This window comes from Columba livia, chromosome 1 (assembly GCF_036013475.1).
Source record: "Columba livia isolate bColLiv1 breed racing homer chromosome 1, bColLiv1.pat.W.v2, whole genome shotgun sequence".
NCBI lineage: Eukaryota > Metazoa > Chordata > Aves > Columbiformes > Columbidae > Columba > Columba livia.
The window spans coordinates 176,282,777-176,309,875 of record NC_088602.1 but is presented as its reverse complement, the minus strand read 5'-3'; the positions used below and the strand labels follow the sequence as shown (position 1 = coordinate 176,309,875).

The 27,099-nt window shown below is 42.3% G+C and overlaps 1 protein-coding gene across 2 annotated transcripts in view; it reads left to right on the top strand.

The window, feature by feature from the left end:
* SRGAP1 (SLIT-ROBO Rho GTPase activating protein 1) overlaps positions 1 to 27,099 on the top strand; it is a 146,336-nt gene that overhangs the window by 54,696 nt on the left and 64,541 nt on the right. For both annotated transcript variants that reach the window (XM_065048568.1, XM_065048569.1), the window contains exons 2-3: positions 18,974 to 19,169; positions 21,548 to 21,710. In XM_065048568.1, coding sequence (XP_064904640.1) covers positions 18,974 to 19,169; positions 21,548 to 21,710 — 359 coding nt within the window. The remainder of the gene's footprint in view (positions 1 to 18,973; positions 19,170 to 21,547; positions 21,711 to 27,099) is intronic.

The window sequence follows — 27,099 nt, the reverse complement described above, 5'->3', positions numbered from 1 at the left end:
GATTTCCCTTTTCCTCAAAGAATTGGTTAGATCTGCCTTTCAGAACACAAAGATGGACTCGTCCTCCCCCTCCAGTGCTTTGTCTGAATGTCAGAGCTTGGGTTCGCCTGCCTGCTGTTGTCTGAGGTGAACTGGATTGTAGGGAGTGATAAGTGGCCCATGTTAGAGAATGAATGGCCAAATACAGTCCTGTCAAACTGAAGTTTTTTGCTTTTATTCACACTGACTACTCCTAGACAGCTTCATCTGAAGATAATACTCCTCCATTTAAAAGTGGGGTTTTTTTAAAAAAAAAACAGCATGAAAGTAGGTGGTTGCCAGCTTTTGATTCTTTGTTAACAATCCAACTTTGTACTCAAATACCCTTTCCCTTATTAAAAAACCCAAACAACTCACTTCTTTCTCTTTTTTTCCCTTTTTTCCTTTTTTTTTTTTATAAGAACTTAAAAAAATGAGGGTACAAAAAATTCTTGAAAGGAATGAATAAGTTGCAGGGCCACTGCAAATTCAGTCACAGAAGAAAGTGAGACTCTATCTTAGGTCACATGAGGATTTAGTGAAAGCTGAGAATAAAATCCCTGTTTCCCAGGTGTTGCCATCTGTACTGTCTTCACCCTCAGCCACAATAGCCCCTGTCTTGCCTACGTGGGTTCTAGCATAGGATACTTAACACTGCACGAAAAACACATTGTTCCTGTATGTGCTGCATTTGTCAAACAGTGGTTTGAGATTTAGATGGACATGGGTGATAGAAAGGTCACCATTATGTACCACAGAAGAATAAGCACAACTGCACATGCATTCATTTGACCAATACAGCTGCTGTTGTGAGCTGTAAATGGCTTCCTTCACCAAATCTTAACAAAAGATGTCTCGTATTGAAAAGAGTGCAATATTTTGTCTTTTTATGCCAGAAAGACACACCTTTCTGAGCTGATCTGACCCTTACTATATTTCATCTTAAGTAGCGCACCCATATTAAGATGTTTATGTCTACAGGCTTTAATAAGAAATGCCCTTAATGTTGCAGAACCTTGTTCTGTATTTTTGCAGAAGTGTTTTTGAACTGAAAGATTTAAAATCTTCTCTTGAAGTAGATTTTTCTGTCCTCTCCCGCTCTTGCAAGTGTTTCTCATATAAGCTGCCTAGAGTGGAGCAAATGATTCCACTCCTCTAAATTTGTTTAGAAAAAAACCCCAAAACATATGGGGAATACAGAGGGAGCATATGCCTGCTAAGTGAAACATCTTGGTAAATGGAGAGGAGCATCCTGCAAATCACTGTGTTTTACATGTCTGTCTAGTACCAGCGTAAAAAAGATAGTGAAAGGATTGTCTTTTGTCCCCAAGCACTTAAAGTTCTTGCTGTCCTTCCCTCCCCACATTCAGAGAGCATGAACACAGGCTCTTGAGTGATGGCTGAAGGTGTTGAGACACCTGTCTAGGGCAGGGGGAATACAGGGAAGGCATCCAAAAACCCGTTTCTGAAAGGAGACCTGCAATGATACCAAGGTAGTTTTGGATTCATTTGCTTGGGAGCATCATACCGAAGTCCCCTGAGCACAGAGTAGTTCAGAGGAAGGACGTGGGTGGTGGTGAACCCTGCCCACAGGAGAGACAGATACATTTGGCTTTATAGGAGGAATGGCCAGCCAGACAGTGTGTTCTCTTGCATAGCTAAGATGTGAACGAGTGCGGGTTTCTAATAAGATGGAGTGTCTGAGACGTGCCACAGCGCTGAGCTGATGGAGTATGTGATGAGTGACAGCATGAGGAACAAGGACAGCACTTTTTCTTATTATGTTTTTGGTGAACAAATGCATAGATCTGAAGGTGCAAATTGGAAAAAGTCTGGGACTCATGAGAATGCTGACAGGTTTGTCTGGTATCCCCCTGCCAAATGCAGCCTCTGCAAGGTTGCTGCTTCTCCTGGATCCGCTGTTGTTATGTCACTGAAGGCTTTTCTTTCCTTCCTTAAATTTCCTTTGGCAGCAGTTGTTCAGTTCTTTTTACTTGGAGATTTAAATTATAACATTTCTATCTGAATCACACTGACTAATGACATATTAAAAAACAAAACAAAACAGAATTTCCCTCCTGCAGGAAATGGGAAAGTTTTGAACTTTTGTTTACATCTTTATTACAACCTTTTAATAAATCAAAACACTGAAACTTTGCAGAGGAGAGAAGTTCTAATTAAAATCTTTAGGTGCTTTAGAACGGGCATGTTTGCTGTCCTTTGTTTAATAGGAATCCTTAAGGACTTTCTGGATTTGTTTAGGTTTTTGTGTTGGTTTTTTTTTAGATCACTTCTGGCTATGCTGTCCGTGCAGCCTCAGGGGCTGAGATATGCTTTGAAACCACCTTTCCTTTACTCCCCCAAACGTGGCAGATCTGCAGTGCTGGCGATGGGGCAGTTGCAGGAGCACAGTCAGGCTGCCGGGCCCGGGATTCCCAGCAAGGCACCCGGGGGACGGAGGCCGGTCAGGGTGAGCAGCATCCTTGGTAGGATGGCAGTGAGGATTTTTTTGAAAGGAAGGATCCCTTTTCAAAGTTTTAAGTGTCCTAGCCTGAAATTGAGATCTGTTACATTTCTATCAAAATACGGTTTTTACATCTAGCGTTAATGATGATTCAAGAAACAAATAATTTTTCAGAAGAGTTAAACTGTTCCAGATGAAGGACATGAGAGAGGTCTCCAGTCACCATCTCCTCACATAGCTCCAGACGGAGACTCCCCTAATTCTGGGCAGCTTTTCCACCTACTCTGAGGAGCTCAAGCAGCTTGTTTGGCTGGAGTGTGAACTGCTCGTAGGTCTGCTGGAAAAGTTTTTCCTAGCAAGCTGGCTCACAGACAGCTTTTTTTATTTGAGCTGCTGGCTTTTCTGATCGGAATCTTACCTGTGTGGTTAGAAGACTCTGTGGAGAGGGGGAAAAGCTTGCTGGGCTCAGCGTGCAGGGGGGAGGCTGAGCTCAGCCTGGCTGGGTGCCATGTGCACTGACGGCCCAGACCAAGGGAGGCTTTTGCCAGCTCCTGTCTCTCAAGCAATCTTGTAAATCTAGTTCTAGGGTTAAAAAAAGATAATAATTAAAAAAAAAAAAAAATCTAGTTGTAACTTCTCAGTAGATTTCAATTATATTTACAAATAGTTTCAGGGTGATTGATACAGTTCTGTGCAGGAGGAGTGGCTGTTCGCCAAGCAAATTTACTCTTGTTTGGAGATAGGGAGAATACATTCCTGGTGAGGTTAGCTGGGTTCATCTACAGCAGGATCTGGGTGTTGGAGTTCTGTTGAGTTTTCTGATCAGCCTTTCGTCATACCTGAAGTTCATTTGTTTTCTCATGGGTCAAAAGCAATGCTAATTTGGGATGAAACAGGGTTTAACAGACAAGGAAAGAAGCATTACATGGAACGGCATGTCAGAGAGGCTGGACCTGCAGGATGCTTAAATACTATCTGAGCACTTACTGTCTTTGCTTTCCATTCTAGATAAAAAGTTATTTTCTTTTTCCTCCTACCAGCTATTTTTCTTGCAAAGTAAATAAAAGCAAATTATATTCAGAACCCTTCTCGGCATGTTCTGGCTATCTTATTCTTGTTCCTTATAACCTGAAAGTCTGTGTAAACAAGTAAAAATATATCTCCAAACTTCTTGATGAGACTACTTGGTTTAGAATTTGCAACTTGCCTTTGGACTTCCAGACATTTGCACTTTGCTATTTGTAGTAGAAATTCGGTGTGGAACACCAGGATCATGCAGTTTCCAGCCCTGCCTGAAGGTGGAACAAATTTTACAGTAATAGTCTTGTACCTTTCCGAATGGTGTTTGTGCACGTGCTCACAAACAGGTCATTCCACCCATATAGTGGTGAGTCAGCTAAAGACCACTGTGGCTTCACCATTAGTGTTTGATGTGTGTCATGTTGCTACAGTCACATCTGGGCTTGGCTCTTTGTGCAGCACTGCACAGGTATACCATGAGTTGCAAACAGAGATGGGCTTATAGATGAGTGTCCTGAGGAGGGTGCAACTTGTGAAAAGGTGGTTGTTGGATAGAGAAGCTGCAGAGGAGGTTTTTCAGATATGCCCAGTTCAGATGTGACTGATCTACAGTTTTACACTGCGTCAGGTGTCTGTGTTGCATGTGCGGAGTCAACAAGGATGACTTGAACTGCTTTCAGATGTGCCGTTCATTTGCTTGGGATTTTTATGTGGCTGGATTATGACAGACTAGGAGGATGCCAAAGTGGTAAAGCAGTAGATTAGCACTAAGGTGAAAATGTATGTCCAGGTAGAGGGCACAGGACTGATCCTTCAGTAAACGCTCTCTCTGTACTTTGACAGACTAGGTGCCAGAAGGAAGCTGCAGCCAAAATGCAGGTTTTGCAGAAACTCAAAAGGTTACATTCAGGTTATCTATATTTTTTGTGCACTTTAAGGTTTGTTGATATGTTTTAAATTAAATGGGAATACAATAACTTGAGGCTAAGGACTGCAGGTAACTTGAGACTGAAGGTCAGCTGGGTTTCAGTTGCCCACTATCTGTTGATAAGCTCAAGTAACTCTAATATCTTGCCAGCATAGAGTTTTGTTTTTCAGGAACTGACCTGGTTTCTCCTTATCTTTCTATTTTTGTTTTATAAATATTTCTGATGAGAGCTTCAGTAACTTATTCGAAGCAGAAGTGATTTGCTTGCGTAGAACACGCTGGCATTTCTGCTCCCCCTGCCCCTTTCCAGGAGATGTTCTTTGGTCACAGCAGCCACTTTGCACCTTAGTTTATCGTTTCATTTCAGCTCCTTTCCCAGTACTCCTGACTGGCTTAAGGCAAACATTTGGAAATTTAGCATTGTTGTAAAACCAGTATCAAGAGTAGAGTATTCTTGTCATCCTTAACTGAGGATAAAGCCTCCTTTGGCAAATTATCAGAAACATATGAGTCTCTTATGGCTTGCTGGCATGTCTGGTTTGTCCTTCTGAGTACCCTTCCTTTCTTCTGCAGTTGGCATCTGTGTTTATTACATTTATTCTTTCCAGAAGTTCCCTTAGTTTTTTGCTCATGTCTGGAGAACGGGCTTTTTACAGGACAGAGATTTCTCCAACGTAGGTTTCACATCTTTGATTTCTTCACCAAGTTGCACGCTGCTTTCTGTGAATCACCAAACTATGTTTTTTTCCCAGAATAATGAATAGCTATTTCTGCAGGTTACCACTTTGCCATGCAGCTGCTCTGGCTGCTGGTGTGCCTCTCAGAGCTGGCACTTCATACATAGGAAAATTAAGTGTCTCACGCTCAACTTCATTTTAGCCCCGGAACGGGCCTCAAAGCTCCTGCTCCTGCCCTGCACATCACAACCCTTCTCCTGTACTCACTCCAGCCAGGCTTTTGCGACCAGAATGCCTACTTGCAAGGGAAACTAGGCTAAAAACACAGGCATTAATAGGTTTTTTTATGGCCTTTTTTTATGAAGGGATCCTGAACTAAGTAGCGTGTGGAGGATTCGTCCCTTGGCCTTTCACTGAAAATGCCCTAAGTGGCACATCTGTTTCCTACAGCTGTTCTTGGTGTCTTTGCTGCCACAGAGCAGCCATTGGAGCTCTGCTGGGAACCCCAGCCACCCAGATGTCTTTTGGAGAGAGACGTTTGCAGAATAGACAAACCAGTGCATTAATGCAGAAAGACGATGCAGATAGTGGGTTCTACAAATCATCAGCTTTAAATTTTGTTCATTCTGATATTTCATCTAATTAAAAAAAATGTGTGGTATTTTTTTTTTTTTCATTTCTAACAGATTGAAGATTGTTTGCAGGGGAGCTGGAAATATGCAAATGATTTTAGCCGAAAGTTCGCTTACTAGCAGATACTATTCTTCATCCTACTGTTGTTGAGTGAGCGAGCAGTGGTTACCTACAAACAGTCTCACAGTGGATATTTTTTTTCTATTCCCATTAGCAGGAGCCTTGGGCTGGGGGGAGCTTTCTTCTTCTCCAGCTGTAACAATTAAAGCTAAATTTAATTAAATCTGGTTCACAATCCAATTTATACTTCCCTGTAGCAGGAAGATGGAACAAGGAATCTGCTCTGTGACACTGAAGGATTTGTTTTTTCCCAGCTGCTGTTAGTGGAATTTGGGTCTCTGAGTAATAGGGTTCAAACTTGTCAAAAAACCTTCCTTTGAGGTAGACATTTCATTTTCTCACTTAGAAATTACATATTTTACGAAATCAGAGCAGAACATAAACAAATGTATTTGTAGCTTGGCAGAATTTTTATCATCTTGTTAATTCAGTGCCATAAAAATACCGGTCTGTCACTACTATTTGTTTTATAGTTATAATCAACCACCATGGTAATTATCATTTTACATTATTTAGGGTTTCCACAGGCAGGAGTTCTTCCCTCATGATAGATGTTATTGTTTTGTTTAGTTAGTAAAAATATTAACTTTTTTTTTCTCAAAGTTTGGCATATGAAACTTTTCTTTTTCATTCCCAGAATGTGGTGTTGTCATGTTTCTGAAATCATCTGTTAAATTCAGTATTATTTGCTGTGTGACATTGAGGCAACACACTGAAATACATCTTTGGATAATATCATAGTCATGCTCAGAAGATCGGTAATCACACAGTGGGACTTTTCTTTCACAGACTTGGGCCACGTCTCTACCAAAAACTGATGCAGATTGTGGTCCATCTGGTCTGACAGATACATTTCTCAGCAAGGCTTGCATTTATACAGATAAATGTGTACCAGGAGTGTGAAGCATGGTGATACAATTTAGTTCAAAGATTTATTGGGTGGTAGACACCATCCTTCGCTCAGCACTGAGTGAGTGGGGAAGGAGCTCGAGTCCCACGCTGCCACGGGGACACCTCACTGGTGCAGTGTGGTGGGAACAGTCCCCGGTCTGTGCTGTCCCCTGATTCCTGCCCAGCTGGTGCTGGTGAGCAGGATGCGCATGTGCCAGCACTGTGCCCAGATGTGTGGCAACAACCAAACCAGACTATGCAGCTCTGATGTGCTTGCTCAATACAGTATCTTTGCTCCACTTGCCTGACGCCTGGGGAACCCCACTAACTACAGGCCTCCAACCAGACTCTGCACCATTGATCACAACCCTCTGAGCTCTGCCATCCAGCCAGTTTTCAATCCATCTCACCCTGCACCCATCCAACCCACACTTCCTGAGCTTACCTATGAGGATGTTGTGAGAGACTATCAAAAGCCTTGCTGAAGTCAATGTAGACAACATCTACTGCTCTCCCCTCGTCTGCCCAGCCAGTCATACCATCATACAAGACTATCAGGTTGGTCAGACATGATTTCCCAGAGCACTGGAACAGGCTGCCCAGAGAGATTGTGTAGTCTCCTTCTCTGGACACGTTCAAAATCCACCTGGACACATTCCTGTGCAATCTACTCTAGATGAACCTGCTTTAGCAGGTGGGTTGGACAAGATGATCTCCAGAGGTCCCTTCCAACCCCAGCTATTCTGTAACTCTGCGGTTCTGTGGTTCTGTGATTCTGTGTGACCACACTAGGTAGGACCTTATACAACTATGAGGATGTACTCAGGCAAGTAATTAATGTACAATGTGGACATAAAGTTTTAAAACTGGTGTTGAAGGCACCACAGTGGCATAGCTGTTTGCCTTAGCAAAGAAGAGAAGCATCGTGGAAATATGTTAAATTTGTGGGGTTTAGGAGGTAAAAGTGTGAAAGACAAATGAGCAATGATGAAAGTATTTTGCTGCATGTTAGGCAGGTTGGGCTGAAAAGGGATGTGGGTAAAATCCTGGCACACAGAGCACAAATTGCGGTTTCCTTTTTGTCCTTAACTGGACTGTGACTTCATCTTGGGACTTAAAAAGCTGTCACTGGAAGTCATGGCTGGGTCAAATGTGTGCTCTTATTTATGGCATGTGGCCGAGTGTATGTCATACTAAAAATGTTTTACTGACCTCTTGAAGGTGTGCCATGCATAGAAAATCATTTTTGCAGGGCGTAGGGAGGTCGTTTTATCTAGTTATTAATACCCGAGTCTTATCACAGTGATAGTCATCAGTGTACAGAAGAGGCTGTGTCTGATTGATGCACAGATTTCATGGCTTCCCTGCCCATCTTGCCACTCAAGAGTTCCTGCCCAGCGCTACTACCAGCATAACTCTCATTTTAACAGCTATGTCATCTGCCGGAGGTTCAGAATAATTTATTTTTTGTCAAGAACAGACACATCTATCAACTTCTAATTTATAGAAAAAGCCTTCAGACATTTTCACTTGTCAGCTGTCCGCCTGAGATATTAAGAAGGAAAGGTTTTATTGTGGCAGAGTTTAACAAAATGAAATGGTGCTCACGTCTGTGTGGTAGGCTGTGTGCCAGCAGCAAGCCTGGGGTCATTTCGGGAGGTGTTGGTGGAGGAGTGATGCAGTGTCTCTCGTGGAGTCCAGAGTTGCTGCCATCCTCAGCCTTGCAGCAGCCGGGACAGGGGCCTAAACTGGCCTCAACCAGCTCACGAGTAAGGAAGCTGATTAAGATCATTAGATTTTTGTTACAGTTGTGATCATGACAAACTGTTTTTTGTTTTGGTTTGGTTTTTTTCTGCATAGTTGCCTTTATACTGTGTTCTGCACTTTTAAGAAATTTTAGAAGAAACTTCCGAAAGCAGATGCTGGAGCTACCAAACATTTTGTGCTTAGTGCACAGACTCTACGCTGAGGACACACATACACTCCTTGTTGAAGCACTGGTGCATCACCTTGTAGTTGACTATTTGTTTCTGCTTGATCTCGCCTAGGGGAGAAAGATGTAAAATGTTCTTTGAATTGTCATATTACATCTTTCAAGACAATAAACTCTTGGAGTTTGGGGTAACAGGGAGCAGGAGGGCATCTAAAATGAGAGTACTGAAGGAGCTGAGTTGCCTTGAATTATTTCCAGGGTAAATAAGAACTTGCTTTCACTACACATCTTATTTTCTCACCAGCACTTGCATATTACTCTGAAAAGTGATAGCAATTATGAAAGTCTGAAATCTGTTTTAGATGTTTTTACCATGTAAATTAAATTAGAAGAGGAATGAGTTAATAAAAACACTAAAATAATTTCCAAGTGCTAGAGAGGGCTGAAAAACATGGACCTAAATCTGCCATATTGAGATACTAAAGCAGTGTCAGGCAGGACTCGAGTTGCCAGTGCTTCAGCAGCTCCTGCACTCTCAGAACACCGTCTCCAAAGTGCAAATTAAAATGGGGAAGGAAAGGACTACTGCATCTTCTGTCTGCCTTACAATTTCCTCATTTTTGCTGCTGCTTACAGTGGAAATTACTAAAACTGAAGTAGCAGTGACCAAATATAGTTGTGTGTGGGAAGCAAAGGATTATCCAGAAGCCCTCCATGGCAAGAATGGTTTCTTTAACAAGCTTGCTCGTATTTTAAGTCAAAGTTGTTGGTGGTGATCCCAGGGTCTGTAAACATCCAACATTGCTTTTGCATTTTACTGTCAACTTTAAGACTACCAGCTGCTGCTCCTCTTCTTCTCCATGTCTTGCTGTTTGTTGCTGTAGCCTGACGGGTACGTCTCTGGTCCCAGAGGAGCCCTTTGAGGGCAGCCATTTGCACCAGTGTGTAAGGAGATTCCATGGCCAGTTGCCCACCACATCTGAGCAGCCTGGGTCTGTGGGCCCAGAAATACCCGCAGGAATGGGGCACTGGGCCTGGAAGTTTAGCTGAAATCATACTGGTTTAGGGAGTGCTTAGTAAGGTACATTTCTTGGCTTCTTGGCACACCCGTATTCATTTTACATTGGCAAAGGCTCAGTGATGGTTCAGCTTATATTGCTTGTTTCTTTGTATAGGTAATTAGCTCTATAAACAGTGCCATGAGCAGTAGGAAACTTTGTAACTGTTCTCAGGACTGTTCTGGCTTTGAAAGAAAGTAACAAAGCACAAACCGATGAGAAATTATTATACTAATAATTAAAAAGCAAGTATTATGATTATTTCATTAAAATAGTGAATTCACAGTAGGGAATTTCTACAAAAATAAGCAGATTTCCTTTGACGTTCCAGGTGACCTGAATTTAAAGCATACAGATATGCAACATACATACGGGAAGATAAAAGCTGCCAGCAGTTTGTCTATGAAGAGCAAGAGAATTGACTGTCACCCAGGAAAGTGATACCTTGGAGCTTGATTTGATTTGTAAACCAGATACAGCATTTGAGGAGCAGTGAAACTGCCTCTTCAGAACAGCTTCTCTGCTGATCCTTGAACACCATCCCATTCGTAAGGCCCAGTTTCTCTCGCCGTCCCAGTCTCATGGTTACTGGTGCCTCTGCCAGGCTCCACCAGTCCCCAGCTTGGCCACCTCCACCCTGCCCGCTGCCCTCGGTGCAGAATGGGCAACCTCGCCAAAGAGTCCATGCATGCTCTGCTGAGCCCAGTGAGAATGCAGGATTTTACTCACCAGCATAGGCTGCTGCTGGGAAATGATCTTGTTATAGCTACCAACTTTTGGGAAGGTTTTGAAAGAGATTGAGGCTGATCTGTAATGGCACTGGCGTGAGCGCTCTGAGCTACCCCTGCTTTTCTCTTCCCTGCTCCAACAATACCCATGGAGTGTAACTGGCAGGAAACAATTTTCCCTGTGTGGGTTAGTCCTTCTGTCAGTCTGCAGTTCTGATACTGAGACATGGTGACCTGGGTGGGTTGCATAGCCTGGATGTGAGAGCGAAAAGGACTGCCTGCTCCGGTAGCAGTGTTTCCACTGGATGAGTATAAGCTTCTTGTAAGTTTAAGTAAAGATGATAATCCTAGCATGAGTAAAGTTAGTGACAAATCTCTATTGATTTCAGGGAGGGCAGAATTTAGCTTACAAGCCTTAATCTTTTGCTGACATGAGTGTTCTGGGAGACATGAGCTTGACCGTCGGTTGATGCTACAACTGTTTTTAATGCTCTAGAAATGAAGGGGTTCTTTTCTTCCACTTTATGAAGCAGTGTGGCTAAAATAACATTTCTTTGGATGCTAATTGAAGTGTAGAATTTACGATCTAAACACAGAAAAGCAAGCATGTGACAAGGATGTAGCATAGAACATATACTGGGTGAAGTCTGTTGAATAGTTAAGAGGAAGTCTGTTCTGGAAATAAAGAATTTTCTATACAGAGAAAATAACCAGAAGGAAGGATACATTTAATCTACCAATTAGAGCAATCATAGAAGTCTATAATAACCAAATTAAATAATAGACTTTGAGAAATGTGGCCATGAAGGGTTATATTTTTTTCTGGTAGAGGGCTCTTGGTCAATCCAGCATTCTAGACATTGCTCAAAGAATTATTCGGAGGAGAGCCATGAGTGATTTTTCTATTCTTCTGGCGGATACCTCATTGGTAAGAAGAGGAGAAAGATTTGGACACGCTGAGTTTCCTTTTAATTTTCTCATGTGCCCAGAATTTAGGTCTGGAACGAAAGTCTCATGATATCTTTAATAAGCATTAAAAAAACCTCGGTTGGTCTAAATCCTTTGGAAGCTTCGGAATAAGTTGTCGCATACATCTCGACAGTTTAGATGGCCTAAATGGGTTTTTAGACACCTACTACATGATCGCCTGTCTGCTTGGCAGACAGAGATGCCCACAGACTCCCTGTCTGTCTCTCTCTGGTTTGTGTTGGTTTTTTTTCCATTCCCCTCTAAGGCTGCAGGCCTTTGCCATGAATGCCATGGTTGAAGTAGTTTCTGCTTTGTTCTGTTCTTCTTAAGTATGTTTGCAGGCCTGTTTGATGTAGATTCTGTGCTCTTCTTTTGTCTGCTGGTGGTTTGCAGAACTGATCTGTTCTTCTGGGGATGGGGCAGTTGGAGTTCAAGAGAGCATCTGCTCCCACAACAGGAGGTGAGGGTTGGGTCAGGCTGGTGAAAGACCTTGTGTTGGACCATAGAGACCCCGTCTTGTGCTTTGCTCTCTTGGTTGACAGTGTTTAGGGGATGAGCTGGGATTTTACTGTTGAACAAAACAAAGGTCCCTCTCCTCTAAGGGGCAGAAATTTTTGTGCTCAGAGTCTCAGCTCCTGTGGCCAGAAGGACAAAGTATGTCCTGCTCAAGTTTTGGTAGGACAAAGTGCCAGCTCTCCATTACGGTTGCAAAGAAGCAGCTGCCGCAGAAGCAGTGGCACTCAAGACGTGGTGCAGGCAGCCTGCCCGCTTCAGCCCACGGTCGCTTGGCAGTAGCACTGTGGCAAGAAGTGTCCTGCCAAGTCATGAGCTGGCGCGATGCCCTCCATTCAGGCTGGGACTGTAGGCAGCCAAGTGACCAGCAGCTGTGGCTGTGAATAGCAGGAGGGCTTTAGTCCAAGAACAACAAGAAGAAAAGCTTCTTCAGCTATGTGTAGAGGTTTTCTTGGCTCTTCCAGACATATCTTCCCATTTCAAGGTGAGATGGAAGGTGGAAGGTGCCCTAATGCAGCTACCGCTTTTGGATCCCATCCACTGGGATCGCCCAGTGACACAGTTCTAGCTGGGGCTGTGTTGTTGCTCAGTCTGGCTGCATTAGGTAGGAGTGTGTTTGCTTGAGTGTGTAGAACAAAGTTTGCGGCTGCAAGGAGAGAGTTTGTTCTTTCTCTGCTGTCTTTGTTTCAGCATGACAACTGAAGAGACCTGTAAACAATTGTCTTCATCCTGCAAATGGCTTCTATACCAGCTTTCCTGCTAATGGCTACACAAGGACTGTTTTTATCTTTAAGCATGCCAAAGTGTTTGAGTGAACAGGGTTTAGAGTTTTTAAAGGGGTTGACAGATGTCAACAGTGCCTTCAGATTCCTGACCCCTTAGTACAGCTCTTCAGCTATCAGGTGTGATTCTCACTGCCCATCCATTTCCACAGGGTGCTACAGCCTGGGTGTGTTCCATTGAAGACAACCTCAACCACATCCCTCAGAACCCCCAAGCAAACAAAAAGTCTGAAATGAATTCTCTGGGAAATGACACAAAGCCAAACAGTAAATTTAGAGCTGGGGTGTGCATTGCAGAGGTTTCACTTAAAGTGGGAACATGCATCAAGCTGTATGCTTGACGTCCTAAGTGAAATCAACTGGAGGACAGATGAAAGTCCACCAAAATCTTGCCTTTGGAAGCTCAAGAACATCACTGTCTATGCAAACACACTTCTCACTTGTGTGGTGAACACAGGGAAGTGATTTCCACTAGTCTGTCATAGAAAGTTAATGTTGTGGGACAGGCTCATGATCTATTTAAAGGCATTTCTGCAGCAGCCTGCGAGATCCTCACCCCAGCATCTCTCATCAGCTGTCAGGCTGGTGGAATTTCTTGGCTTTTGAAGTACTTGTGGCCCCAGGAAAATGGCAGCGAGGACCTGGATGAGAGCGTGAGCCAGACTCCCTGCTGACCACAGAGCTTCCCTCACCATTTGTCATAGAAACGCTCAAATAGCTTTCTAGCCCTGGGTCTAGGAAATAAAAGCTTGCCCAGCACTAGTACCTGACAGTTGTGTATCTCAGAGAGGAGTATCAGCAGCTGGGCCAGAGCATTCACCACAGAGCTGCCGCCTCTCATCATCTTTGTCTTCTTGCCTACTGAGAGGCAGCTTAACATCCCCAACAGGTGTGGGAGCGCTGATCCTAGGGGTGACGTGGCGTTAAGGACTAAAAACTGTGCACAGGGGCACTTCTGGGCCCCTCTCAGTGATTCCTGCTGCAGTTTCTGTGCTGGCAGCATCCTCCATGGGCTGGAGCTAAGCACTTTCCTGAAACAAAACCTCAACTGCAGATGTTGGCCAGCTGTGTTCAGCTGGACCATAGCTCTGCCTGTCTCAACAGAGAAGCCAAAAGCAGGTCCCTACACAGGCAGAATGCTGGGGTGAAACTGGAAAGATCAGTCCCCCAAGGCGGTACCCCAGCTTCTCGCAGCAGCCTCAGACATGAGCCATCCTTACAGTTAGTAACTGAGGCACAGTGAGAGTCATGTGAGACTCAAGTGTCTTCAAGGAGGAACTGCAAGATGATTAATGCTTCAATATCTGCTTAATTGCAAGTGCATGTCAGTCACCAGATGGTATATAGATGGAATTTAATGTCTGAATCTTTTCTTATAGAGCATGATCTGGGTATCATGAAAGGGAGAATGAGGGATATGCATGTTGATAGCTCAGTGGGGCGAAAAAATGACAAACTTGTAATGGTTTGGAAATACGAAGTCTAAGACAGCATACATTATCCTCAGTGCTTTTGATGAGACATTTCTGACCATTTTAAAACTAATCTAATTGGTTTGGGGTTTTTTTTGTGAAGGAGGTATTTAAAGAAAGATGGGAAGTAATACAGGTTTGTCTGAAGTTACCAATCAGATAAAGACCTGCAAATGTAACTATGCCTCATGACAGCCTATTTGTGTTCTCAAATAATTCTGACAAGCTGCTTGCTTTTATAATCATTCACAGGATGGGGCCCTGGGGCTGTTTGTATTATTTTCCAGTAATATGACTGGATTAATGTTTGCGTATTTAGTGTATTGTAATCATGACTTAAATATAGTTCAGTACTGGGCAGCGTGAGGCAGCAGGCGGGAGGCTTGCAGGGCAGCCAAGAGGGTGACCAGATAGAGGTGTCTGGATCTGTGGCATCTTACAGAACTTTCAGCAGACACCAAAGAACATGCCAGGGCTGCTCTGCAAGCACAAAAGTAAATTCCACTTAAACAGGAGTTGAGGGTAAGAGGCTGCAACAGCTCTTGAGGTGTCTCAGGTGGGAAGCAGCTCACAGGTGTGTAAGAGCACCACAAAGCAGTTGTGTTGCACTTGAGTTGCTTTGGTTGAGAGTTGGTGATGGGGGTTCACGGTGGCCTGAAGAGTCTCTGATGGCTGACAGGACCAGGCATGGCCTAGTCCGGCGTGACGGGAGCACCGCAGGGATACAGGGGTTGCAGTGGGGATCACTGCGGAGGGCAGCAGTCCACACACAAAGTGCTGGTCTGGCAGCAAGCTAATTTGATGAATGCTGTGTATTTACGAAGTGTCTGGCTTGTGAGTTCAGGAGGGAGTTTTCTGTGGTCTTCTGGGATGTTTGATGGAGCCGGGTGCTTTGGTGTGTGTGGAAGCAAAGGTGACAAGTTTTGTTCCTGGCTGGTGCGTGGCCAGCACCATCATCATGTGTCACATCGCAGTGTATCACACCATGTGTGCCTTCAGGTGGGGCAATGGCCTATAACTGGTTACACATATCTTCTCCAGGGTAATATGGTGTATTACTGCAGTGCTATGTAAGTCATTATTTGTAATACTGTGCTGTGTGCAAAGAGGTAACCTTGATGAATTTATTTCTGGTTATGATTTGGGTGATGTCAGTAGTTCAGCTTCATCCGCTCTGTACTTAACTCTCATAACAGCTATAATTTTGTCTCCTTTTGTTTTTCATAGTGCACTGATTTCACCTCTTGTCAGGATAAAATAAAGATTTGTTGAAAGGTTAGAGTTACATCTTGAATGCTGCCACAAATAAAACCTAATTTTTTACTTAAGGCAGTAATTTTAGAGGATGGTGTCAATGAGGGCATCATTGAAATAATTTTTAACATCAGAATCTTTAGAAATAAAACTTTACATAGAGGTTATTGCTTTAATTACAGTCACATTAATTGCTTCCTTGCTTTGGTCATGTGTGCAAATCCCAGGCAAATGGTGTTTGTTTTTTTCTTTTTCCACTTGATGTGAATTCAGTCAGTTCAAGCTGCAGTGTAAATGGATGGGATGTTCTTTTTGAACCAGTCCTTGGCCGGAAAACCAGTGAGGATGACTCAAAGCTGCTGTACAGAGAAGGAGAGGTGTTAAGTTGTCCGGGGTTTAAACGTGCCTGTTCCAGGCACAAAATAGCCTGGAATCATTTGACATCAGCTGCCCCACAGAGCAGAATAGGACAATGTCATTGTCCATTACAGCTGGTATCGGTTCAACTTTGAATTTAAATGTGCCAGCAAAATAAAGACAGGCATCCTTCTGTTGCCTGCTGCACCTGTCGCCGTATCTATGGAGTTTGGGCTTTATTAGTTCTTAACTTGGCACCTTCTTGGTGTATTGGGTATTTATTTATTTGCATACAGTGCAGCAATTTTCCATGCCTCGCTTTGTAGCCCTAGGGAAATCACACTTGGGGATTGGTTAAAGGATGTAGCGTTGCCTTGGTGCATTTTTCCATAGCAGTAGGTAATGGGTAGTCTATGTTAGTTAACAGTACTTGGACAATTGTGATTTGGTGATGCACAGCTGCTCAGGCTGGCTGGCTGTTATACCAATGTTTGTTGGGTGTTTCTTCTTTGTTGTTATGAGATGTTTTGGGTTTTTGTTTGTTTGTTTGTTTTTGTTGTTTTGTTTTTTAATCCACAGCATTCTCTTACCAGAAAGTAAAAATCACAACATTTGCTGGTCTGATTCCTCATTCATTGCCATCTCCTCAGCCTGCCATTATGGCATTACACACATTACTAGTAAAAGAAGAATTAAAAAGTGCAGAAGCAGAAGGATGGGAAAGACTGGAAGGAGAACTGCTATGCTGAAGTCCTTTCTGGACAGACTCTGGTCAGCTGGCACAAGTGGGATGTGCGTCTCTCCCTTGTCTTCTCCAGCAGGAGGCCAGAGGCTCAGCCTTTGGGGGCCAACATGTTCTTTCTCCTTGCCAAGATTCAAATAGCTAGAAACTGTGGAACTTTCTCCATAAGGCCACAGTCCCCCTGCACCCCTAACTTACCACCTTACTCAGAGTTTGGGCACCTCCAGTCACCATCAGCTTTCAGAGATCATGCTTCAGTTTTGTTTTCTGTTATACAAGTTCAAACGAAGCCACTGCTGTCCACTGGAAATCGAGACAGCATCAGAAAGCTCAGGCTTTTCGTCATATTGTATCTCTTGTCCCCTGTTTGTTGTTTCCTGTGTCTCTATTCATATATTCCTGCTTCTAAAATCTTTCTGTTTCCTGTTGCTATGGTAAAAGCCTACCTAAAAAGGAGGAATTGTAGCAGCGAGATCCACTGACCTACAAAATACTCAGAACATAGTTGCTCTGTGCAGAGCTCTGCTTTTTAAGTAACTAAAAGAAAATCTGTAGTGGGAAAGGGAGGTGGACAAAATACAGGGACCATGTACATGGATTTGGATTTAGACAAAACTCCAGCTTGTTAGTGAAACTGCTGCTTCTGCTAAGTGAATCTGTACACCTGGTTTCCTACATGCAAGAATTTTCTATGATTGCAATAGTAAAAGTAGTGGGCACCCAAAAAAGTAGTCTTGGGATTTTGTTTCTGTTAATAACCTTCCAGCAGCAATGTGATTTTCTCCTCTATGTACAAGAATGTCATTGATACAGTGCTCTGTTACAGTGGCTCATCCTTGCTGGAGGCATGGTCCTTTTCCAAAGAACTGATTTGAAATGAAAACCCAAACCATGACTTTTTTGGTTCACCTCCCAGACTGTAAAAATGGATGGTCTCATTAATGATTAACAGAGCAGCTGGTAGCTCAAAGGAGATCCAGAAAAAAACACTGAAGTGTCTTCCTCCTCCAGTGAATAAATTGACTTAACAGTTTTCTGTGCCCATCCTACCTTATTTCAGTATACACATTTGAATCCCAGCAGAGTGAATCTCTGCCTTTATACCTGGTTTAAGATCAATAAGGACATATTAGTTTCCAGTTGCATCAGGTAATTTTGTATAGCATCATTACTACTAACTGTTTTGCAGTTCCCTGTGGTGTTAGCAGTGGTTTTTAGAATGCTTTTCTATTTTGAACCAGTGAGGCACCTATGGTTTCCAACATCTTCTTACCCACGGCATGGTTACATCATTAGGAATCAAGTAAAAGTTCACAACAATTTTGCATTTACCTGGACACCACTTCTGGCATATTATTTTGCTATTGATAAGTCTTTGTTTTAGTATGAAACTGTTTAGAAATGCATACATTATTATGGTCACAAAGTGTTTATTCCTGTGTTTACTCCACAAGGTTGAATTACAGTGTGCCTGGGCAGCTCAGCTGACAAAACTTTAATAAACCAGCCTCTCAAAAGAACCAGAGGGATCTTTGTAGGCTAAGTGTTCCCAGAATGTGATTAACTGCTTAGCACTCAAGAAATAAAAGTGCTAAAAAAAAAAAAAAGAAATAAAGAAAAATCCTAGCACATAGCAGTTGTGCATATGGCAAACAGCATACGATACAGTGGTAAGAGCTTGTTATTCTGGATGATCCCAGTGAGCATATATTCCCTTATAAACGGGATGATTTTGATTTACGTTAATAAATATACCTCAGTCTCTGGAACCTTGTGCACATTTTCAAATAGCTGTCTCTAACTATAGGTACACTTTTTCCTCTATATTTGCTATAAAATATTAGTGAATGCATGTATAGTAAAGCAGTTCCCTCCCTGGCAGAGATGGGGCAGCTGCAGCAAATGCCTCCAGAGTTTATCACAAGGTTGTTTCCATGGTGGACATGATGATACCAACCAGTGTGGTCCACCTGGCAGTCAGCAGGCTGATCCCAGCCCAAAGGATGCTTGTTGGGCCTGCTGGTTTTCAGGGCAGCAGAAGGAGCTTCTGCTCGAATGGTTGCACAGCACCTCTTGCAAGGAGATCACTCTGAGCCAGATGTTGTGCTCATGCGTGGAAGAAGATGGGAGAGAAAGGGGGAGGCAGGTCTTCCGCTTACCTGAGCCCAGCAGAGTCCTGAGCCTTTAGTGAGACAGACAGCGGGTGGGACGATGCTGTGGCCTGGGACATCAGCATGTGGTGGCAGAAGTGAGAGCTGGCACTGCTGTGTCCCACCGCAGGACCTGAAATCCAGATCCAGCTGGTGTAGCTGCGGAGGCTGAAGTACGCTGTGAAGTGTTTGCAATTTTGGTTGGTAACACTCAATTCTCATTTGCTTTCACTGACCTGAGTGGATATGTGCTTTTTTCATTAGAGATCCGAGCTCAACTCATCGAGCAGCAGAAATGCCTGGAGCAGCAGACTGAAATGAGAGTGCAGCTCCTCCAGGATCTGCAGGATTTCTTCCGCAAGAAGTCGGAAATAGAGATGGAGTATTCCCGAAATCTGGAAAAACTGGCAGAGAGGTTCATGGCAAAAACTAGAAGTACCAAAGACCATCAGCAGTACAAGTAAGAGAGATTTCCTTCCCCATCACGCCCATGTTGGCCATTGCTAAAGTGCTGTGCTGCTCTTTGCTTCTGCTGGTGTTGAGGACTGCTGGTTGAGCTCAACTTCAAATGCATATTTAAAATTCCCACCCATATTTAACAGTATAGCAGTTCTCATTGCAGCTGAAGTTAGACGGATACCTAAATACTGTTTTATTGGTTTGGCTCTCCACACTTATTCATGTAAGCTTCTGACAAGTGGTTTCAGTGTCTTAAAAGTTAGGTTGCACACATATTATCCATAACCTACCAAATGGGATTTAAACCACCCAGAATACATGGCATGTGAACTTGTGCTGCGTCTTGACCCCCCTTACTCCTGAAAATTAAGATGATGTGAATATTATTCCTTGCTTCCAATTTAATGTATCCCTTTCATGGCAGAGTAACTTGTGTGCAAAACAAAAGTGGTCAGGTAGTATCTGGCAAAACGTGTGTATGGTATGTTTTCAAAAGTGTTTCAAATCTCATCTGGTTATTTTCCTGACTTGAGCTGATTAATGAACACATTTTCCTGGCCATGTTATGCTTAGCGGTATAAACCAATATTTTGTGTTTGTAAAACTGAAAAATAAGTATATTTTTCCTCTGTCTGCTTAGTGATGTGCTAGAGATACACAGACAGAGCTTTTGTTCCAGAAGAAAAGTCTTTTCCAAACACATCTGGCAAAGGAAAGGTTAATCCCAATACAGCTTGCACAGTTCAAAGAGCAATAACATATATTTCTTAAAATTCAGTTAAGTGACTCAATGATTCCCTGAAATAACCAGTGTGTGCATATGTCACCACTTGAGAGAGAGAGAGCCCTGGAATCTGTTCAGCTTGTGGCAAAATCTTTTTGCCTTGTGCATGCAAACATCTTTCCTCGTTCTTAAACATGTGTTAAATCCGGAGTGGCAGATGTGCACAGGGGTCGTGACTGGAGTCCTGCCTTGGGCTTTGCTCTGCGTTCTCTGGTTGCTTTGAGAAGAGGTTGCAGCAAAAGTCACTTTAACTGGTGGTCCCCGTGCTGTTCCCACCATTCTCCCCAGCACAGGCTGGAAGGTCTGTGGTTTGGCTTTTGAAAAAGCAGCGAGGACCAGGTAATATCAGCATGGACCTTCACGGGTGCTCCTGGTGGCTACCATGGCTGAGAAAACCCTGAAGCTCCTTGCTGTGAGTAGCACCATTAAGATTTCCATCTCGAACAAAATGAGGAAATTTCCTTAACTCACTTCTGATTCACAGCAAAGCAAAGCACTGGTGATTAAGAAAAGGCTTTTTGTCTGATAATAATTTGTTGTTGCTTTGATGCTGGAGGTGAAAGCTAAAGGTAGGCAGGCAGATGAGGAATTAAAGGGTGTATTTCTAACCATGGGAATAGCAAATTATTAGAATAATTTACCAACAGTTGGAGGAGTTTCTCCCTTGCTTCATCACCACCTCTGGCTGTTTTATCTTCACAGGCTTGATCCTTTTGACTATAGGAGGATCCCTGCACAAGAGAAAAAAAAGAGCAGCAAGTTTCTTGAGCACTTAGTTGCAAGACTAACTTTAAATTAAAATTTCAATACAATCATAAGGCAAATTTTATAAATAGGTTTTTGTTGTCTGTGAAACAGTTGTTGAACCACATGTATTTTTTATTTTGCTTTGTGTGAAAGAAATGAGAAGTCATCTGGGATTTCGCTTTTTGCAATGTTACAAGCTTGGAGTGGGCCTAGAATGCAAGAAGACTATCAAGGAAATTCAGAACTGGACCGCTGTGCGCAAAGTCCCGTCCTGCTGTTTGTCTTGTAATTGAACCATCTGGGACTGGCAGTAGCAGTTTATTTCTGAGTGCCATGAATTTATGAATGCTGATCACAGAAGATGTACGCTTGTGACATTTCCTTCTACTCTTATAGGAGTTATACAAATCCATTGCAGTGAAACAGCAACACCTGCAATTTTGCTCATGAAGCATGTGGGATGCTCTTGCAGTGCTTGTTTATTTCTGATGTCAAAAATTAATTACTGTTACTCTTTCAGCAGCGACCTCTATTGATTTTGAGTATTTACATGTACTCCATACTGTAAGCTTTGTGGCAAGATTTTTTTATACTCTCAGTGGCTTGCAGTGTTCTGAATTCTTGCACTTTTTTAATATTTTTGCATCCATGCCTCATGGGATTTGTAGAATGTATTTTAAAAGAGTGATCTGAAGCTTACCTAAGCCAAGTTATTCCAAGAACGGGTTGACTGTTCAGAAGCAGCCCTTTTTACGTAACAAGTTATGACTGGAAATGTCAAGGAGATATTTGTGTTAATAATGTAACTTTTTCATTTCTATACATAATACATGCGTATGTCTCCTTAGGAAAGACCAGAACCTCTTATCGCCAGTGAATTGCTGGTACTTACTCCTGAACCAAGTGAGAAGAGAAAGCAAAGACCATGCAACATTGAGCGATATCTACCTGAACAACGTGATCATGCGGTTCATGCAGATAAGTGAAGACTCCACCAGAATGTTCAAGAAGGTAATGTGTCTCCTGCAGTGCTCCAGCCGGGCTTGCAAGATGCATGAGGGAGGCAAAAGTGTCCTAATAGGTGGCATTTGAGGAGAAGATTCAGCACACGTAGCATAAAATCTGTTTTAGCACATGTATAAATTCTTCATGACTGTTCTCACAGGGCAAATCCTTAGTGCTGAAATGCCTGGGAACCTGCTGTATATGCTGGTGACCTTAAGAGCTGAGTTGCAAATGTCCAAAAGACAGGGAAAAAAAACTGTTTTTCTCTCAAAAGCATGCTTGTCTATCCATGCAGAAAGGAAACAGTTTTCGCTTAGGACTCTCAAAATAGTAATGCTTTATTAATTAATTATTTGTAAAAAACGGGAGTCTGTTGTGACTGTCATGAGAGAAACTGATTCAAGCCAAAGTAAGTATGTGCCTTGTAGTACCTTGGCATAAAAATTGTAGCGTATGTTGCAGTACCCCTAAAAGTGTTTCCTTTTCTTCCCAATATTAAATATGAACATACACTTATGGTAACATAACTACTTCTGTTAGGTTATGTAAGCATTGTCTCTGTACATGTTTGTCTTTGTACGTGCCTGTTATGTGTTTTCATAGCACATACAATGTGTAAATCCTTCTTGTGCTAAGTAAGCACTCTAGGCAGCCTTAGTTTGAGATTTACGTAATGTGTTTGCAGTCGTTGTTGTTATAATGTTCCAAAAGAAGAATAGATTATAAATGCAAATCCGTCAGTCACAGTGGGATGCTGGCAGGCAAGCGCCATACAAAAAAGAGTTCAAAAAGAATAAAGGTTAAAGAATGTCAAGTGTGTGACTAAATGATGGTAAGGGTACTAGATTAATGTTTGAAATAGGGAACTGACTTCACATATACCTGACCACAATCGTAGATAGATAGCCATGGGGTGGGGAGATCCATCACTTGGGGAGTGCACAGGTTGTACTTGGAGGAAAAAAAGTAAAAACATAAATCAAATTTACTGTTGTGCATTAAAACCTGTAAGAGTAATAGAGTTGAAATTTATAGTTTCTCAATCAGTAATGGTCTGTTCATATGATATGTCTGATGCGTGAAACTGTAGTTCACAAACCACTACACTTAGCAATTTGGAAGATTATTACAGAAGTTTAAAAGAATGGGAGAAGCAATTTGAGCATGCTGCAGTACTGTCTATGTGAGGATATCTCAGACTTGCTTGGACCAGTAGAAATTTTTCAGTATTAAATCTGGAATAGTTTTTCAGTTGCGTACATCGTATCTCAGAAATCTCTTCTTCACCCGGTATGCATTATTAGAGTAGCCTGTTTGCTTTCAGTGTAGTTGAGTTCTTTAGCACTGGAAATCTTGCTTTTCCTTCCCTTCTTGCCAGATGGACTGTGAAAAAATATCTAGATAAAGTTTGCCATGGAGAAGTGTGTGTCCTTCTTTATTCACTCATAATTTATTAATGGAGACTGCTGAAGCTTACCTCGCAGAAGAAGGAAAGTATATGGATGTTTTCAGTGCATTAACAGAATGTATATTGTCACATCTTCCTGACAGACTCATCTCTTTCCTCCATATCATGTCCAGGAACATGCAGCATTTCAAATTTTCTCTTTGTAGCATGGCTTCTTGAAGAAGAGCAAGCAGCTGCTCTTGTGGTTTTGTTTGTTTGTTTGTTTGCTTTTTATTCCTAGCTTGGATCTTTTACAGGGGAAAGAAGAGAAGGGCAACTGAGGGAGTCCTGCTGTGCATAACCTGGAGCTTACATTAGCGGGGCCCAGGTCATCAGCAGCCCTATCGTGCCTTTCAGCAGGGTTTGCCAGCTGACACTCAGCACGAGGGTGTCACATCAAACAGCTGGTGGCTGAGGGCAGAGCAAGGCCACCAAAGGCTGCATGAAGGGATCTGAGCCAGGCACAATAACGTGAGGGGAGGGTGGCAGGAAACGAGACACCTCCACCTGGTATGAGTGAGCTTCAGGAGCATGTGGCAGTGGTCGTTCACCAGTATTAATTTTGAGCATTTATTTTTAGGACTTTAGTCTGTCAGGACGGTTGGAGAAGGTTGGTATTTCCACCGAGCCCCAGTTCTTGCTGTGGTGGTTGCTGCAGAGTGCTGGTGATTTATTTGCTTTTAATTCCCAGCTGCAGAACTGGTAATACCTTGAATGATGATGAAGCTCCAGTTTCTCTTCTGTGAAAAGGGAAAGGAGTTATAAAATGAGGTGAACAGAATTATACAGAGAGAAAACCAACACCTGTGCAGGAAGTGAAACCGTTAGCAAGTTGTCTTGCTTTATCGATGAAGAACAAAAGCTGTCTACATCTGTGTTTAGCCCAAATGGTCAGCTTCAATCCTCATGGTCTTTAAAGGTCCATTCCAACCCAAACCATTCTATGATTCTGTGATAATTGCTGTCAGATGTGAATGAGCAGTCTAAGGTTCATCACAAGCTGTCTCAGAAATGCTTCATGGACATCCACCAGGCAACAGAAAGAAATAAGGTGCAGAACACATGTCCTGTACTACAGTCTCCCTTGCAGACGGAGGTCACAGGAGCAAAGAGAAGGTACACGTAGAATGAGAAAGACAACATCCAACACTCTCCTCCACCAGACTGTATTCTCCCTAAAGAAAATGGTGTGGAATTTGTTGCAACATCAAATAGAATATTTAACCAATTTCTGTCACTTTCTGTGGGTTACTTTTGAAAAAGACTGGTTTTAGAATAAAGTTCTGTCAGAGAAAAGGATAATCAGTCCCAGTGGGTGTCATCCCTATGAAAGCGTATGGGATTTGCTCACCGCTCACAGATTTCAGATTAAGATAGAGACAGACTATATCCTGCAGATACTTCTATGCTGGAGTACAATCATACTGTTCTGTAAAATATGTACTCTCTCTCTTATTACTAATAGATGTAAATAATAAGAACAGTAGTAACATGAAGATTTCAAAAATAAGGACTGACAAGTGCAGGCTTAATATCTTACTTCAGTCAATGGTCAAGAGCAAGAAATACACTCATCTGACATGTCTGTACTCCATTGGCTCTCACAGCGTTGCACATAGGAGCACTTAATGTCTTTCTGGGTAATTCTCAATACCAGCTAATCAAGCTTCTCTATATTCAATAATTAGATCATTTAATTATATATCTACCAGTTTTTTAACCTAATAGCATTATGTGTCACTATTATCATCTTGGTTTAGTTCTCCCTCGGTCTTGCAGCATCAGCTTCTGCATCTTTGGAGGTGCTTTAGCTCCACTTCCAAGTCTGGAGAGTAATTACACCAAGTCTGTAACCAGAGCAGGTCTCCATTGTTCTGCTCTGAACCCCCAATCTGCCTGTTGAAGAAAGGGAAAGTGTCTCAGCAAGATACAGGAGACAACAGCAAAGTCACCTCGAACTTCTTGCCTCCTTCTGCTCCCTCTTTTTTCTCCCCCCTATCTCCCCCAGGAGAAGACAAGACCGCTTTCTGCTTCTCAATGGTAGCCCTTGCTGCCTTCGTCTGCTTCACTGATGGGCAACTACATCCCCAAATGAAACTTTTCCATGAGCCCAACATTTTCTAGAGGGATATTGTTTGCATGCTCTCTTGACTCCAGCTTGAATTTTAGTAATGAAACAATCAATTTCCTCATTTCCTGGCCATGCTTACCAGTAGAGTACTGTTTTGTGCCCTCTCCTGCTGGTGTATCCTACATGGGAAAGAACACAAAGTCATGAGTCTGTAGCAACCTCTTTAGTTTTTCTGTAAAACCTGTGTACAGTACCCAGTGTTGGTCTATATGAAATGTAGTGATGAAGGCTAACTGTGCCCCTTGGTCTTTGTACCTTGACTTGTCTCACTGTCTCTTGTTCCTCATCCTGTTTCTTCCTTTTGGGTGCATGTATACATCTGTCTCAACATTTGGATTGTGTTGGTGAAATGATCCCGATTGGTTGTTCCTTACACGTTCTGATGGGCCAGGATATATTGTATTCAGGTACCTGATTGTACATGGCTTTCCTGTCTAGACTTGCCCACTTAATGTGTAGATATTCATTATTTTCATTCTCCCGGGAGCTCTTTGTCATTCTTTTTTCCAGGGGTCATGAACCAGCATCTGTTTAAATGTACTAAATGCAGGACAAAGATAGGATCTAGTTCACATATTCTGTGGCATTTATCTGATGACATTATGTCAGGCCTCATATTTCCAGATAGGCACTTAAGCTCTTCTTCTTTTTAGTTGCTGGCATATAAAAGCAGTACAGATTGCTGTTCATGCCAGGCCTTCGTGCTGCACATAAAATTACGAACATAAAGTAGCAGAGTTCAAACCTTGCATGCTTGCGTGTTTCTTCAGGCAGATGGGGTAGGTGGCCTCATGGGGACAATTAAAGAATAAAGTAATAAGGAAAAATGTCAAGCAGAAGGGAAAAGTAGTATGCAGAACATTTCATGCAGTGATTCTTGTTACCCCAGCATTAATAATCAACCGTATAAACACATACCCACAAAATCCTTAAGCAGATTTGTATATTTATAATTTATAAACATGTATTTTCTTTGGACAGAAACCATAATGAGCCAAGATGAACATAACTTCCAGTGTTTACAGTAAAAGATGCTGGAGAAGCCAAGCACAATAAATATTTTAGTTCCATAATCTGGCTATTAACAAGGAATATGACTACCTGCCAAATCTATTTGAGTTTATGAAGATTGTGGCATATATTGAGATTTTTTTGCATCATTTTCTTAAACATGTAGAGGTTTAAAAGTATAGCAAAGCTAGAGACTGGCAATTCTGGGACAAAATTTTACTATGAGTTGGCTATGTCAGTGTCACCACAGCTCATGAAAACTCCTTAAAAGAAGGGTTTGCAATTTACTTCCCCCAGGGACCAGCAGCAGACTCATTTAAAAGCAATAGTCACAGAATATTTTCCTTAAATGATGTAACTGAGAGCAGCATTGTCTGTGCTAAATACAGACACTAAGGAGTTCCAGGAAGAGCTGAACTGACACTTAAATTTCAGTTAAAAAATGAAACAAAACAAAACAGGAAAGTTTGGGTGCCCAATTAACTGAAATGGCTGGAAAAATTCTTACAGACATCAATGAAAGGGTATTAATGTAGAATAAAATTTCAGGTTTCTCAGATATTAATCTAGAAATATATATCTTGATACATCAGTTGGACCACTGGTATGTTGGAAGTTTGAGCACATACTGAAAGGCTGGTTTGGATACACTTATATGTCTGTTGCATGGGCGTGATCTATCCTACCATTAGATGAAAAAATTACGCTACTGTCTTTTGATGTGTTTAACCAGATTAGTAACATATGTAATATTTTTAGCAAGAGTTTGCATGTGCTCTGACTTTTTTATTATATTATTTGTTGTC